The sequence below is a fragment of the Myripristis murdjan genome, chromosome 15 (assembly GCF_902150065.1).
Source record: "Myripristis murdjan chromosome 15, fMyrMur1.1, whole genome shotgun sequence".
In the NCBI taxonomy this organism is placed as follows: domain Eukaryota; kingdom Metazoa; phylum Chordata; class Actinopteri; order Holocentriformes; family Holocentridae; genus Myripristis; species Myripristis murdjan.
The window spans coordinates 31,978,677-31,992,531 of NC_043994.1; the positions used below are offsets into that span (position 1 = coordinate 31,978,677).

The window sequence follows — 13,855 nt, forward strand, 5'->3', positions numbered from 1 at the left end:
TTGTACACGCTGTGGCTGTGATGTCATCAGAAAATCACCTGATGACATCACAGCCAGGTGTGATCAATGTGGGCGGGGCCAATCTTTTCTTTAAGCACTGTTGTACTGAAATCTGTTTCCCCGGCTGAGGCTCTTCAGCTCAGTTTGACTGATCACTTGATTGATTGACTGATTGATTGATTGATTACTTGATTGATTGATTGATTGATTGATTGATTGATTGATTGATTGATCGAGAGGCGTCGTACCTGCTAAAGGCATAAATCACCAGGAAGTTGCCGACCATGCCAGTGATGCCGATGGCGAGGATGACGGAGCCGATGGTGTAGTGGGCGTGGTCAGGCACGTCCACCGTGGGGAACGGGTGCGGCGCCTCGTGCACCATCGCCACCTGCTGGCCGAGCAGAGAGTCACATGTCAGTGGATGCTGCTGATGGAAACACGTGTATTTTTTTTTTCATAACTCTGAAGACACTTTAATGGAAAAATCAGAGTTGAGGAGGTCAAACACCTGCATGCTTTCAGTTTTACCTGCAGAGTTTTATTGCTGTCTGCGAGGAAAAAACATGTCTTTATGTACTTTTGATGTGTTTTTACTCATTTCTTCACTGCTTGTGAAGCTCAAGACATTTTCCACCTGCAGACAATAAAGATCTACTTATCTATATGAAGTTTGAAAACAAAAAAACATGAATACAGACGTGCAATCTGACCAAAATGTGATGAGCATCAGTTTAAATTCTTAACTTCTCATATCAGAGACTTTGATAAAGAGCCAGTATTGACCCCCACATGCGTGCAAATTGATATATTGGTCTATAATTGGCTCTTTCCTGACCTGAGATCAGATTAATTTAATGAGACGCTGCAGAATATTCATGTGAGCGATAACTCACCTCACACCCAAATGATGGAGCTTTTTAAAATTATTTAAGCGCATATTACATTAATTCAGCTTTTTTTATCTAATTTTTTCAGATTCGCTGCGGCCGGGGGGCTGAGCTCATTACCCACAAGGCCGTTCAGCACCTTCATGCCTCCACAGCCGCTGATTACAGTTATTACTATAAGTGGGCTATCTGCCGCTGAGTGACATTAAAGCGGGCAGAGCGACGCTCCTGCATATCAATGCCGCGATTATTCTGCAAGTGAAAAGCTTCACACTCAAAGTGCTCTGTAATCACACGCCGCCGCTCCTTTAAGTCTCTTTCTCGACACCAAAACCTCCAGCGGGCTCCGGGGCCTCATCTCATTTGTAATTAACCCACTTTGAATTCTTTCTGTCAGGTCTCACGTCTTTTCATCCCGTATCACAGCGGCCGTCACTCCACGGGAATTAACTCTGAGCCGGAGGAAACATCAGATAGAGCTAATCTGAGGCCTGGAGGGCAGCGGGCGCTCGCGTCAGCAGGAAAACTGATGGAAACGTGCTGAAACAGACCGGAGGCTGACCAAAAAAAAAAAAAAAAAAAAAAACCACAGGCCGAGGCTCCTCACAGTCCCACACCGAGCAACGAGACAAAGACGAACGTCAGCTGAAATATAAATCATGTGGAAAAAAGCTGAAATTGAATTAAACTGATCCTGTGTTTTGTTGTGTGTTAAAAAAAAAATCTGATTACAGGTGAAATGAAAGGATTGTGGCCTGGCACTCTCCGACCTCAAAAAATAAATAATCAAGATGAATTACAAATAATTAATTCTGTGGAACTTAAGCAAATTCATTTGACATAAATTAAATTATCAAAATATGACCATGCACACAAAAATGTGAAAAATTGCAAGAAAACTGCGCTGAAATTAGCATTTTTTTTTTTTTAATGAGAGCTTTCATCTGCCAGAACTATTTTAACCAGCCACCTGTCCCACATGGTGATTTCCATGAAGATTTCCCAAAATGCACTTTTTGGGACCCGCAGGAACTGTGAGGAGCTGTAACTCGGGAAATATTCTCAGTATGAATGTAAGATTTTGCATGGCTTCACTGAATATGCAAAAGATATTGAGCATATAAGATATTCAGCTGACTGAGGGGGTCAGGTGGGAGGCACCTGTTGAATTTCCATGGGACGGCCTGTCATCATGCAGGACCTTCTGCCTCAGAGGGTCTGAGTCCCAGGCTGCCGCTGCAGCAGCGAGCAGACACCCTGAGCTGCACCGGAGCCGCCGGGACGCCGGGATGCCGGGACGCCCGGAGGAGGCTGGCAGACAGTCCCTGCCGTCAGCAGGAACGCTGCGACAGCGGCGGCCGGCGGCTGTCAGGGGAATCCAACGTGCGACCTTGTGCTGACAGGGCAGCGTCTCCGAGCGGGGATCTGTCAGTGGCGTTAATGCACCGGGCCGCGGCCACGGCATATAAAACACGTCTGCTGAAGGACGAGCACGGCGGGGAGCCATCCGTCAGCACGCCGCTGACACGACGCCTCCTCACCTCCTGCTGCCCCGACACACTGCAGCTCCTCACGGTTTATTTCTTCAGCCAGCTAACAGCGTGGAGTTTAGAAACCCCAGGATCTCCACTAGATTTCAAAATAAAGTTCTGTGGCTTTGAACAAAGACAACGACGAAACAAGAAGAGGTTAAAGGTCAAGATGTATTCTGAATCTAAACCGTAAATCATTGTTTTCTATGTTTACTCTGCACTGAAATGCTGAATAAAAATCCTCTGCTTATCAGTCCTCACTGAGTGTGCGAGAGGCTATGAATATGCAGATGCCCCCCCCCCCCCCCCCCCCCCCCCCCCAACTAGCATCATCACTGTACTGAAATGCCGAAATATGTAGTTTCCTGTGCTAGTGTCAGCAGCATCAGACGTTAGGCTATGCTCTAATTTGCATATCTTTGCATAACAGATGTTGATAGGCTGTCTTCATCAGTGATGTCACAGGTTGTGCTCCAGTGTAAACAGAACAAAGACTCAGACTGACAGTCTGTTCTTGAAGGTTTTAAATGTCGATCATTACAGTCGCTAACTATCTGTAGGTAGGAGATGTATTTCCAGCAAACAACAGCCTGAAATAAAAGAATTGTTTTTTTTATTCTCCAGATTTGCGTCACCACAGTGCTTCTACCTGGCACCGCTCGTTTTGAGATTTTTCAAAAATTCATGTCACATTTTCGACAAAACTGCTTCCTTATGAAGGATGTTTGGTAAAAGACCTGATCCCTGCAGGAAACTTTGACTGTGCAGCTCCCTGATTTATGTTGCTTCATCAGTCTGTCTCTCTGCCTGTCTGTCTGTCTCTCCATCTGTCTGTCTTGCTGCCTGTCTGTCTGTCTCTCTGTCTGTCTGTCTCTCTGTCTGTCTGTCTGTGTGTGTGTGTGTGCTGTTTGGCTGTTTTTCAGATAGCCAGCCGTGCCTCGGCGTCTTGCTGAAGGGCACGTGGGCAGCATGCTGACAGGTTGACATGTTGACTGACACGGTGCTGCTGCTGCAGGACGAGTCGTCTCCTCCGTCCTGAAGGTCGCTCGGCACTGACAGGCAGGACGCAGCCGAGCCGCCGTCCACGCGTTTCAGCGTCTGATCCTCAGGTCACGACTTTAACCCTCCACTGCTGCTGCCGCTGTTTTCAGTCTTCACTCCGTCAGTGTGGAGGCAGAGCTGCTGCTTTTCAGTCAGAAACACAAACCGAACGCAGCCACCGGATGCTCAGGCCGCTGGCTGGGGCTGGGGGGGGGGGCTGTTCAGATCACAGCGACCAGAGCTGCTGCTGATTAATCAACAAACTGAAAAACAGTCACAAAGATCAGGCAGGAGCCTCGATCACCTGTACAAGTAGCTGCCTCAGCTGCCATGTCACATAATCCAAGACAAATAACTTTACCAAAGCAAAATCAGTGTAAACTCCCTTACAGGCCACCGTATGTAACAATCAAGCTGAAGAAATTATTATTAATAAATTAATAAACAAAAGCAAATTTTGATTATAATATTAACAGATATTTTTTGTATCAATTGTGTTCCAGTTGGAAATAAGTAATGATGAAGGCAGAGCGAGAGCAGCGTCTATTTGCAGTATTTCATGATCAAAAAAAAAGAAAAAATGAGCTCAAATCAAATTAGCAAAGTCTCTAGTCTAAAACGCCCGTGGTGGTTTAGGTGTCAGGTCCACTGTGTGCAGCAGGCAGGGGCGCCGCCAGGAATTTTGGGGCCCATGAAAAAAAAAAAAAAATAAATAAAAATATATATATATATATATATATATATATATACATATATATTAGTGTTGCAAAGGGGTGGAAAGTTTCCGGTAAATTTCCCAGAAAGTTTCCGAAAATTCGCTCTGGAATATTGGACATTTTCAGAAGATTTTTGCTGTCACTTTTTCCCAATTTGTCCAACAATTCCCAGGAAAATTCAGCTTGGGAATTTAGGGAATTTTCTTTTTTTTTTCTTGTCATCAATTTGAATGAGGTTTTTAAAAAGTTTCCATGGAAATTTAAGCTTGGGAATTTTGGAAATTTTAGTTTTTGTTTGTACATAAAACTTAAATATAAACAGTCAACTTTGCATTTTGGTAGAAATAAATATGTTGCATGATTCAATGCAAATTCAACTGTGCACCATGATTCACATATGCAAATAATTTCGAGCACATTTGACCATCATCAATCAGTAGCCTATACTCCACTAGGCTGCAGCACTTCCACTGAGACAGACGATCATCACATCAGCATCACGATTCAATTTCCTGAATTTCTATGCATTTTAATGAGTATTTTGAACCACTTCATATGCACACCTTAACAATAGTACTGCACACAGTCCTATGCCTGAATTAACAGCCTACACCTCTTACTAACACTCTATAGCTGCTGGTCGTTGCATTAATATCCTACAACAGAACAGACATAGGATTATTATCAAGAGAAAATTCGTCCCGATGGATCAGGTTAATTTCATTTGAACAACAGATTTCCCGAGCATTTATATGGGCTACACAAACTTCAGTCCATATGATGAATGAATCAATAATCAACTGATAATAATAATCAACCGGATCCTGCAGACCTGACCGTGTGGCCACGCACACCATGCGGTGCTGGCTGGCACCGAGCAGGCACCGCTCCCCCAAAATTTCACAATGTTTCCATCCAGGGGAGCTCATGTCACCACCAGGGGAGCTGTGCTCCCCTTTGCTCCCCCTTATTTCGCACACTGGTTATGCCAATATTCACGACAGTTTGACTCAGCTAGGGAAAATTCCCGAAAATTCCCTGGAAATTCATTATAATGTAACATGTTTGCATGCATATCTGCTTATAACAAACCAAAATGTTTATTATGTATACATGTATATGACCGGGTGAATGCAGTGAATATAATTTCCCGAAAATTCCTCAAAAATTCCCGTTTATTCCCGTTAATTCCCGTTAATTTCCAAAAATTCCCATGGAAATTTTACAACTTTGAAAATTCCAGGAATTTGCAACACTAATATATATATATATATATATTTACTCGATGATGGTTTAATAATTTTATATTAGTTTTTACCTATTTTTTGGGGCCCCTGTCAGGCAAGGGCCCTTGGAATTGTCCTAACCTTTCCCCCATATACGGCGCCCCTGGCAGCAGGACAGGCACTCCAAAACACAGAAACTGTCAATAATCACCAAAAACCCCACCGCTGGAAAGCTCAACCAAAAATCCTTGGAAGAGAGTCTTAATAATGACGGAGCGAGCCAAACAGAGGCCCGGGGCCCACGGCCTCACCGAGCTCTGAGTTTGCTTTGCATTTTGATCTCCTTTTGATCGCTTCAGTGATTCACACAAACCGAGCCTGCAGGTCACAGGTCCGCTCGCTTTCCTCCACTTCATGTTGGTACAAACTTAATTATTTTAGGGCAATCGGTCCGAAAAAGTAGACATTTTATGTTTAAAAAAAAAATCATAAAATGAATTCATTCATTGTATTGTCGATGGAACAAACTCTATTAATTGGGTGAAGATGTCACCACCCACTGTGGCTGTAATGATGGGACACATTTCCACTGGTTTCCTCTCTGACTGTAATTTCAGTCTGTCTGAAGTGAGGAAGGTAATTACCGCCTGCTCGGCTCATGGACGTTATCTCCTCTTCTCTGCACCAAAACACACTTTTCTCATTACGGCCGAGTCTCATGTGGCGTCCGACCGGATCGAGTCACCTAGAAGTCACGGAGTCCTTTAAACTGAGGCGCTGCCGGTCAAACTCGTGGCTCGAGGCCCACAGCCGGGACAAGGGAACGTATTTATTTGTGTTAATGATGCCAGAGTGTGTATGTGGTCCAAACTAAGGCACAGAGCAGAGGTTGATACCCTTTTTGTCTAATTTCAACACACAAGTACAGATGAATATATTCAGCGTCCCTCCCTCAGCTCCAGTCTGACCAGTTCAGCTCAGCAGCTCTGCCATAACTTCTACCTTTTAACAAAGTGTATAATGTTCAGTTTGTGTTGACATTGTGCAGAATGTGTCTCTTTAATTCTGTGTTTATTACTGAGGTTGTAGTTTGCAGAGGTCTGCTACTGGACTGCATTATACTGAGAGGGGTTTCTGATTTTTTTGTCCTCCCTATTTATATTCAATGAGGGGGACAGAATATTGGAAACAGCTGTCAGTAAAGTGCAGCACTAACTATGAGCTCAATGCCAAACACAGAAGTGAATGAGCACCTCTGTTACCATGACAACAAGACAAGCTGAGCTCTAATTAATTTGAGAATTTATTATTCTAAGTCGTTTGTTCCCGTATTGAGTTATATTGACGAGAATTCTGACAAAAATGTAAAAAGCATATGAAAAGCTGTTTTATGTTTTGCATTTCTTGCCCATCGCCGTGAAAATGAACTGAACTGTAATTTCAAATCCAAGGTTTGCACCGAGCCGTGACTTTTGAGCACCGTTACACCCCCAGCTATTTCAGTGCCCCCTCATCAGCACTGCAGCCAGAGACAGGTCATTCAAAGCAGCGCCACCTTGTGGCTGAAAATCTGCAGCTTCACCACATTTTCAAACTCAAAATAATCCAAGTTAATCCAGCAGGAGCCTTGAGAGTCAAATGTTGCCTCATTTCCTTCCAAACACACATTTTCGCCTCTTAACTTTGAGTTTTGTCCAAACGCTCTGCCGTAAACCTGCAGGCAGGACCGAGCCCTCAGCGCCCTCTAGTGGTCAGAAATCACTCTCTGCAGTTTCAAGATGGAGAGATGCTGCAGTGCAGACTCTCTCAGGGCTGCTGACAGTTGCTGGTTCTAATCCCGGCCAGGCTGGGATTAGAACCTGAGCAGCTGCTGCTGACGTGCTGTTGAGCGAGGCAGCGCTCAGCTCTGCTCCCAGATGGAAGGAAGTCACACAGAACAGCAGGGGGTCTTCATGTTTATGCAAAGCATTCTGGGTATATTAAATATTAATATATACACACAAACATACACACATACACACAAACACACACACACACACCACTGCCTCCTCGCTCGCTCGCTAAATCGGATGAGCGAACTGAAGCAGCGCAGCTCTGTCTGTTCAAATCCATGAGGCATTTTCATGGTCAGTTCCCACAGCACACACACACACACACACACACACACACACACAGCATGCACACAGCATGCACACACGCAAGCATGGCCTCACACATCCAAGTAATCACATTCATTTATTGCCTTGCCAAAATAAACAACACACACAAATATGCACTCACACATGGAGACACACACACACACACACACACACACACACACACACACATACACACACACGGCTGCCAGAGCTTCTGAGCATGCTCAGTGCGTCTCCACAGTTTGAGTTTATGTTGTTTTTTTAATTTCAAGGCCGATCACAGAGAAGAGGAAATAAAATAGAACCAGCGGTGCTGCAGAGAGACGGAAGATAAAAACCGTCACTTATCATGTAATATAATATAAGTCCTATAATATAATATCATATAAGTCATTATAATAAACTGAATATGAGGAAACATGTTGACCCTCCACTTGTGCGATGGAGAAGAGACTGCTGCTAGAACGCTGCACTCTTTCTGATTGTCTAATTCACCAAAATGATATGATATGTATAATGAATGGTTGCTGTTTTAGTTTCCTGTTAATTTAGTGAAGTGAGCCTTTAAGGGCGGCGTGGTGTGCCGCGCTGCCACGCCCACTTTTGGCCAAGCGGTGTGAAAAGTTCAGCACTTCTTCTTTGGTCAGTAAACAAACTGGGAGCATGTGATTGGACGTTATGCTGCTGTGTGATGAACAGAGTCCCTGCTGTCAGATTTCATCGAGTAGCGACAGAAACGTGGAGCGAGGAGAGCGGCGGCGTCGAGAACAGAGCCGCCCGCCCCCTCGTGTGTGTCGTGTTTTCCATACGTTAAAAGCTGAAATCGTCCAGTGTCCTCTGCTGAATCCGGTGATTCCACGATCAAACCATGTGACCTCGACTTTGACCTGACGAGCTTCGACAGGGCGGCTCTGCCACGTCAGCATCAGGCTTTTCCTTAAGACAAGTGTGTGTTTGATCGCACCAACATGTCACACACCGGAGATGTTCACTGTTTTCTGCTGAATCTAATTTGATCAAAGCCGAAGGGATCTGACCTCCACGTCTGACGACACGACCCTCAGAAACCAGCGACCTCGCGATGAAGGCACACGCAGCTTCACCAAACTTTATTTCTGTGTTTGTCCCCACATTTTTAAACAATCACACGTTATACATGAATCTAACCGTGTTCAAGTCACTGCACCTCTACCTACTAAAGACAAAGTGAACAAAGATGGCGGCTTCCTTGTTGTCATGGAAGAATAAAGTCGTATGAATGTCAGGCGAGTTTTCCGACAGAAACACGGCTGGAGCTGCTCCTGACTCTGGGACAGGAGACGCAGGAAACAACGGAAACACAAATTAAAATGGATCAGAAAGTGTGACCGCTGATGCTGATTGGTTAAACTGGACAGGAAGTGGGCGGCGCCGAGCGGCAGCATCGATATCTGAGGGGATCTGCGTGTCTGTGTTTCCAGATGAGCCACAGACACACCTCGCCTCTGCAGCTCACATCCACCTCTGATTTTCCCTCTTCTCATCCTCAGCAGCTGACAGTCCACACACACACACACACACACACACACACACACACACACACACACACACACAGAAGCTGAGACGTGATCTGCATGCTGCGCAGACAGTAATCAATCCCATCATGCATCTGCATGGACATGCCTTCCCTTGGGCTTGTCTGCAGAGTGGAAGCCATGAGGGAGACACTGTGTGGACGGACTGACGGACACGAGGGACTGAGGAAGTGTCTGTTTGGAGCATGTGGCAGGGCCTTTATTTTGAAAGGCTTTACTTAATCCTCAAAAAAAAAAAAAAAAAACAATGTCTTTAATTCTGGTCATTTTCTTGTAATTTTTAATTTAATTTAATTTTGTTTAATTTTTTAAAAGTATTTTAATATTTTAATATATAGTAATATTTTTAGCACATTTTAGTAATATTCTGTTTTTTTTATTATTATTGAGTATTAATGTTATTGTTGTTACTGTAATTTTTATTGTTATTATTATTAGTAGTAATAGCAGTACAAGTATTTGCTTATTTATTTAAGCTAATTTTCTGTTTTGTTCTTCTCTGGTCATTTTTGGCAGTAAAAAACAGCAGTTTGGGTTAATTTTAGGGTAAAGAGCCAGTAACGTCATTTTAAACAGATTATGTGTGTGTGTGTGTGTGTGTGTGTGTGTGTGTGTGTGTGTGTGGGTGTGTGGGTGTGTGCAGAGTGGGCAGCTCTCTGAGTTTCTTTGACGCAGATGCAGAATTGTATGTGTGTGTGTGTGTGTGTGTGTGTGTGTGTGAGTGTGTGTGTGTGTGTGTGTGTGTGTGTGTGTGTGTGTGTGTGTGTGTGTGTGCGTACAAAAAGACATTTCTTCAAATGGAGGCTGTACAAATATAAATAAAAAATGTTTCCAATAGAAAAACTGTAAACATACAGAATCCTAGCTATAATTGAGCTTTTTTACTGTGAGTGTGGGAGGATGTAGAGGTCACACACACACACACACACACACACACACACACACACACACACACACACATACTCAAAGCCCTTCAAAGAAACTGCAGAATCAACAATGGACTGTCTCTCTCTCTCTCCCTCAAATCAATACTTTCCTCCAGACTCCTAATGAATAGTTTTTGTCCCCACCACACACACACACACACACACACACACACACACAGTGCTTCCATGCAGATGAGACAGCTGTGTTTCTCTGTTTCCATCCAAAATGTTTCTCATATTTAGAAAATTCAGTAAAAAATGTGAGTGACTGTGGGCTTCCATATGTTCAGCTAATTATCCTGAAACAGGCATTTTAATAGGACGTAATTAAAATGCTGACAGCCAATCAGAAGCTGGACAGACTGAATGACCCGCCCATCAGCGCACATGCCTCATCGAACACGGGCGAGGCTGCGCAGAAGCTCCGCCCACCGCGTACGAGCGCCGCCCATAGAAACGGAACGAGTAGAGCTGATTTGCTGAGAACTGAACGCCCTCGCCGGGTTCTGCCCGCTCGGTCTCTGTGGCGCCGGCGTCCCGCTGAAGACCGTCCCGCTGGAGACCGTCCCGCTGGAGACTGTCCCGCTGGAGACCGTCCCGCTGGAGACCGCCCCGCCACGGCACGCCGCCAAAGACCCGTCCACTCGCACACGGCTGTTTTTGAAAATGCCGCTTTTTCCAGGCGATTTACCCTTTGACCCTCATGCAAACTGAAACTGGTTGTAACACTGCTAACAGAACTTTTTATGTTTTTACACACACACACACACACACACACACACACACACACACAGCCAGCCTGAGGAACAGAGGCGTCAGACTGCGCTCACGGAGCTCACCGCCACGTAATCCAACACTCCCACCACACCTCAAACTGATTTTTTTGATTGCAAACCGTCTCTGTTTGATTGCATGATAAGAGGAAGAATCAGTCCATGCAGTGTGTGACTGGAAACAGCCAGCCAGCGTTGACCTGCATTAACTGAACGACTGACAGGTAAAAGTGGAGCTTTCGTCCAATCAGGATACAGCAGCAGGGGCGTGGCTCTCCTAGCCTGAAACAGGAACAGGACGGCAAAATCTCAAAAATCTGCTTTATTGTCATTTCTCTGCTGAAAGCACTAAAATATTCATGTCGCTTCCTGCTGCGATTAGTTCTGTCTGCAGGCTGTGCAGCGAATACCATTTCCTCTCTGTGTGACTCTGATGATGTTTGCTGAAGCAGACACACACACACATGCACACACACACGCACACACACACACACACACACACACACACACACACACACACACACACACACACACACACACACGTGCTATGACTCAAACCACTTCAAGCCTGTAATTCAAACTTTCTCCTCTGATTTCTTCACAGTTTGACTTTGTCTGATCCTGTTAAATGACATTGACTGTGTGTGTGTGTGTGTGTGTGTGTGTGTGTGTGTGTGTTTGCCAGCCACTGAGGCGATGTGTTTGAACTGGGCTTACAGCTTTAAGCCTCCCAACCTGCAATTTAACACACATCAAACAGCAGAACAAGAAGCCCCGGGCAGGTCAGCTGCGTTCACTCTGGACTTCAAACCATTTTATTTTATTTGCCTAGTGAAGTGATTTTTTTTTTTTTTTTTTTTGATTAATCAAATAATAATTTAGTGTGCACAGTGTAAAAAATAAAGCCTGTTGTCTGATGGGAAGTGATGAGTGACGTCTTCAGATGTCCTCCTCAGTCTGAGCAGAGCAGCCAAAAAACCTCCAAAGTGTTAATTTTATAAAGTTTCTAATTTTATAAAGTTTTTAAAGTTACTGTAATGTTACATTGTTTGAATCTGTAACATGTAACACTGGTGGCAACATGGTCGTGCCAGTAAAGCCTCTTTGAACTGAACTGAATTGGACTGATGAATGTGGAGGAAGTTCATCCTGAAAGAGCAGCAGCCAACAGGGAAATCCTGACACACGGCCCACTTATTGTGTAACTGTGATCATTTCCTCCCTCCCTCACTCCCTCGCTCGCCCGCTCACTCCCTCACCCGCTCACTCCCTCCCTCGCTCGCCCGCTCACTCCCTCACCCGCTCACTCCCTCCCTCGCTCGCCCGCTCACTCCCTCCCCGCTCACAGACCGGGTCAGGACAGCTGGCTCTACCTCTGTGCCTTCCAGCACAGAGGTATTTTAATATTTTTATATATTTTATTTATTCTATCCTATTTTGTTTTATTATTTTATTATTATAATTATTATTATTATTATTATTATTATTTTACTTTATCTGATTTTATTTTAATTGATCTTATCTTATTTTATCGTGTTATCCTACTCTGTTGTTTACCTTTTTATTCTGCTTTTGTTGTGTTATTTTGTGGTGTTTTATCTTGCTGTGCAGCACTTTGGAAAACCTTGTGTTTGTTAAAATTGTGCTAAATAAATAAAGTGGATTGGATTGGATTGGATCTCCCTGTGCGTGTGTGTGTGTGTGTGTGTGTGTGTGTGTGCAGGCCTCAGAGGTGGTCAGATGGTCAGATGTGAGCCGTGGTGTTTCATCAGGGCAGCATCTAGCAGCGGAGAGTTTATTTTGTTTTTAAATTGCTTTTGATTCTCATCGTGTTTTTCATCCTGATGGATTCATGCAGGCGAGCGTTGGGAGGACGTTTACTCTGAGCGCTTACAGACCAGAAACACGGTTTCTTTTTGTTTTCACTAAGAAGATAAAGTATGGCCGCCCTGAGGTTCGACCAGCAGCATCATCAGTCACAGAGCAACACAGGCGACTCACAAGGCAACAGTCAGGTTTTTTTTTTTTTTGTTTTTTTAGAAAGTTACTGGGCATCACAGTTTGACCAGGAAAGGAATTCTGCAACATTTTGGGCAAAATCTCCTGTTGGACACCATTTTCTCCTCTGCACATCCAGTGCTTCATTTCCTGTTAGCTTAGCATAAAGACTTGAAGTCTATGGGAGTCGGTAGCCTGGCGCCTCGTGGAGATGCAGTTCATCATTTCTGCTGCAAATGTTTAATTAAAATAAATTACAACCGTAATAAACTCACACCTGCAAACCATCCACTATCAATCAGCACGTTAACTTTTTAGGATCTGAACTGCAATCCTCCTGTGTGTGTGTGTGTGTGTGTGTGTGTGTGTGTGTGTCTGAACGTCACTGATGTAAGTCTCAGTTACTGCTAAATATCTGGAGTCAAATGTACTGGTCATTTTATAGCATTTAGCCTCTTGCAGCGCCATATATTCCTCAGTGCTGCCCCCGATGGACAAAACACTGAACTGCGCTCTGTTGCTCTGTCTCACAGCGGCCAGTGGACGTGGTTTGACTTTAAGTCTGTGCAGGCTTTTTTATTTCTCTGAATAAAACAGAATAAACACAGAATACTTTCAAGTTGAACATTTTCTTTAAAAAGCTGCCTAGAAAATATCTTCTGTCTATCAGCAGTCCAGAATTATCAGTGTTAGAACCAATCCTTCACAAAACAATACAAGCTGGAACGCAAGACACACACACACACACACACACACACACACACACGCTGTACATTTATTTGTCTATGTTTCATAGGTTTGTGCAGGTTTTTTGTTGTTTTATGGTCTGTGTTTCCCGTCTTTAGTCCGGTATGTTCGGCTTGTGTGAGTCTGACAGCTTTATCTCCTGACCTGCGCTCAGTCTCTGCCTTTCTTTTTTATAAGCTGATATATGGCGTTTGGAAAAATAACACTTTAGTTATTAAGTCCATATGAGACGCGGGCCTCATGGCTGTTGGCCTCTTGACACGACCCAGTGTGTGAACCTGCCGTCTGTGATTA

General features: G+C 44.2%; 1 protein-coding gene across 1 annotated transcript in view; it reads right to left on the bottom strand.

Moving 5' to 3' along the window:
• The window catches only part of opn4a (opsin 4a (melanopsin)), a 45,265-nt gene that overhangs the window by 17,309 nt on the left and 14,101 nt on the right, over positions 1-13,855 (bottom strand). The window contains exon 2 of the mRNA XM_030071259.1: positions 249-391. Coding sequence (XP_029927119.1) covers positions 249-385 — 137 coding nt within the window. The 5' untranslated portion in view covers positions 386-391. The remainder of the gene's footprint in view (positions 1-248; positions 392-13,855) is intronic.